The sequence below is a fragment of the Apteryx rowi genome, unplaced genomic scaffold, assembly GCF_003343035.1.
Source record: "Apteryx rowi isolate R43461 unplaced genomic scaffold, aptRow1 scaffold_40, whole genome shotgun sequence".
In the NCBI taxonomy this organism is placed as follows: domain Eukaryota; kingdom Metazoa; phylum Chordata; class Aves; order Apterygiformes; family Apterygidae; genus Apteryx; species Apteryx rowi.
Genome location: NW_020450530.1, coordinates 2,612,638 through 2,613,661, shown reverse-complemented (window position 1 = coordinate 2,613,661; position 1,024 = coordinate 2,612,638). Strand labels below are relative to the sequence as shown.

At 56.8% G+C, this 1,024-nt stretch overlaps 1 protein-coding gene across 1 annotated transcript in view; it reads right to left on the bottom strand.

The window, feature by feature from the left end:
- Positions 1 to 912: 912 nt before the first annotated feature.
- Positions 913 to 1,024, bottom strand: part of SDSL (serine dehydratase like) — a 6,706-nt gene continuing 6,594 nt past the window's right edge. The window contains exon 9 of the mRNA XM_026075269.1: positions 913 to 1,014. Within this exon, the coding sequence (XP_025931054.1) occupies positions 913 to 1,014 (102 nt within the window). The remainder of the gene's footprint in view (positions 1,015 to 1,024) is intronic.

Below are 1,024 nucleotides of genomic sequence, written 5' to 3'. Positions count from 1 at the left end.
CCCCCCGCAGGCCGCCCCCTAGCGGAGCGCCGCGGCTCCGCTCCCGGCGCTGCGCGAGTGACTCGCCGAGATTCGGTTCCCACGCGGCAGCGGCGCGCCGGAGCCCGTCACCGCCACCGGCGAACCGGGGCGGCCGCAGGAAAAACCGACGCAACAAAGCGAAACAAACGGGGAAAAAAAACCCACCACGGCCGAGTCCTGACTGTCTCCAGTGAACGCCGAGCCCGATCCAGTTGTTTCCCGGAGGCTCCGCGAATTTAAGGATGTATTATAGTTTTTGCTTCTAGTTTCTTTATTTTGTATAAAGGAGAAACAAATAAAGTATGTTTTTGTGTTTACTGATTATTTATTGTACTTTAGTCATCGGAGGCTCCGAATTTTTCTATTTTGAAGGCGGGGGGGTGGCACTTGGGAGGGGGGCAAGAGGATAAAGAAAAAAAAAAGAGCAAGGAAAAAAAAAAGAAAAAGAAGAAGAAAAAAAGTTGTTTTCTGAAAGCGTTGTGGGTTTCCTGTCCCCGCTGCCTCTTGCAGAGGCTGTTAGTGTGAATGGCTCTTGTTGTTCAATGTGAATAAAAAACCTTTTAGTTACCTACTGTTCAGTCACCTGGTCCCTTTTCTTTTTTTAAGGSGAGAAAAAGAGAGACCCGGGTTTTGCTGCGCTGCTCCTCCTGTTCCCAGCACTCTGCTCGTGGCGAGTGCYGTCCCCCACGGCCCCACAGCACGCCCTATATTCGAGTACGGGGTCTTACACATATGTACAGCATATCTACCGAGCACGGTGCCTTAAGCAGCCGTCACCGTCCCCACCGCTGTCCCCTCAGCGGGTCGTGCTTACCTCGGCTGAGCCCGGCACGTCCCGCGTTAGGTCCTCGCCCCCCCCAGGGCTTTGGGCCCAAACGCAGCCCGTTTCCTTCATCCTCGCTGCACAGCGAGGCTGCTGCCGTGCTCCCGCCGGTGGGCGCCCACGCGGGTCGGCAAACCCCGGCGTGCCCGAGGCCTGCGCCCCGCCAGACCCTAGCGGGGG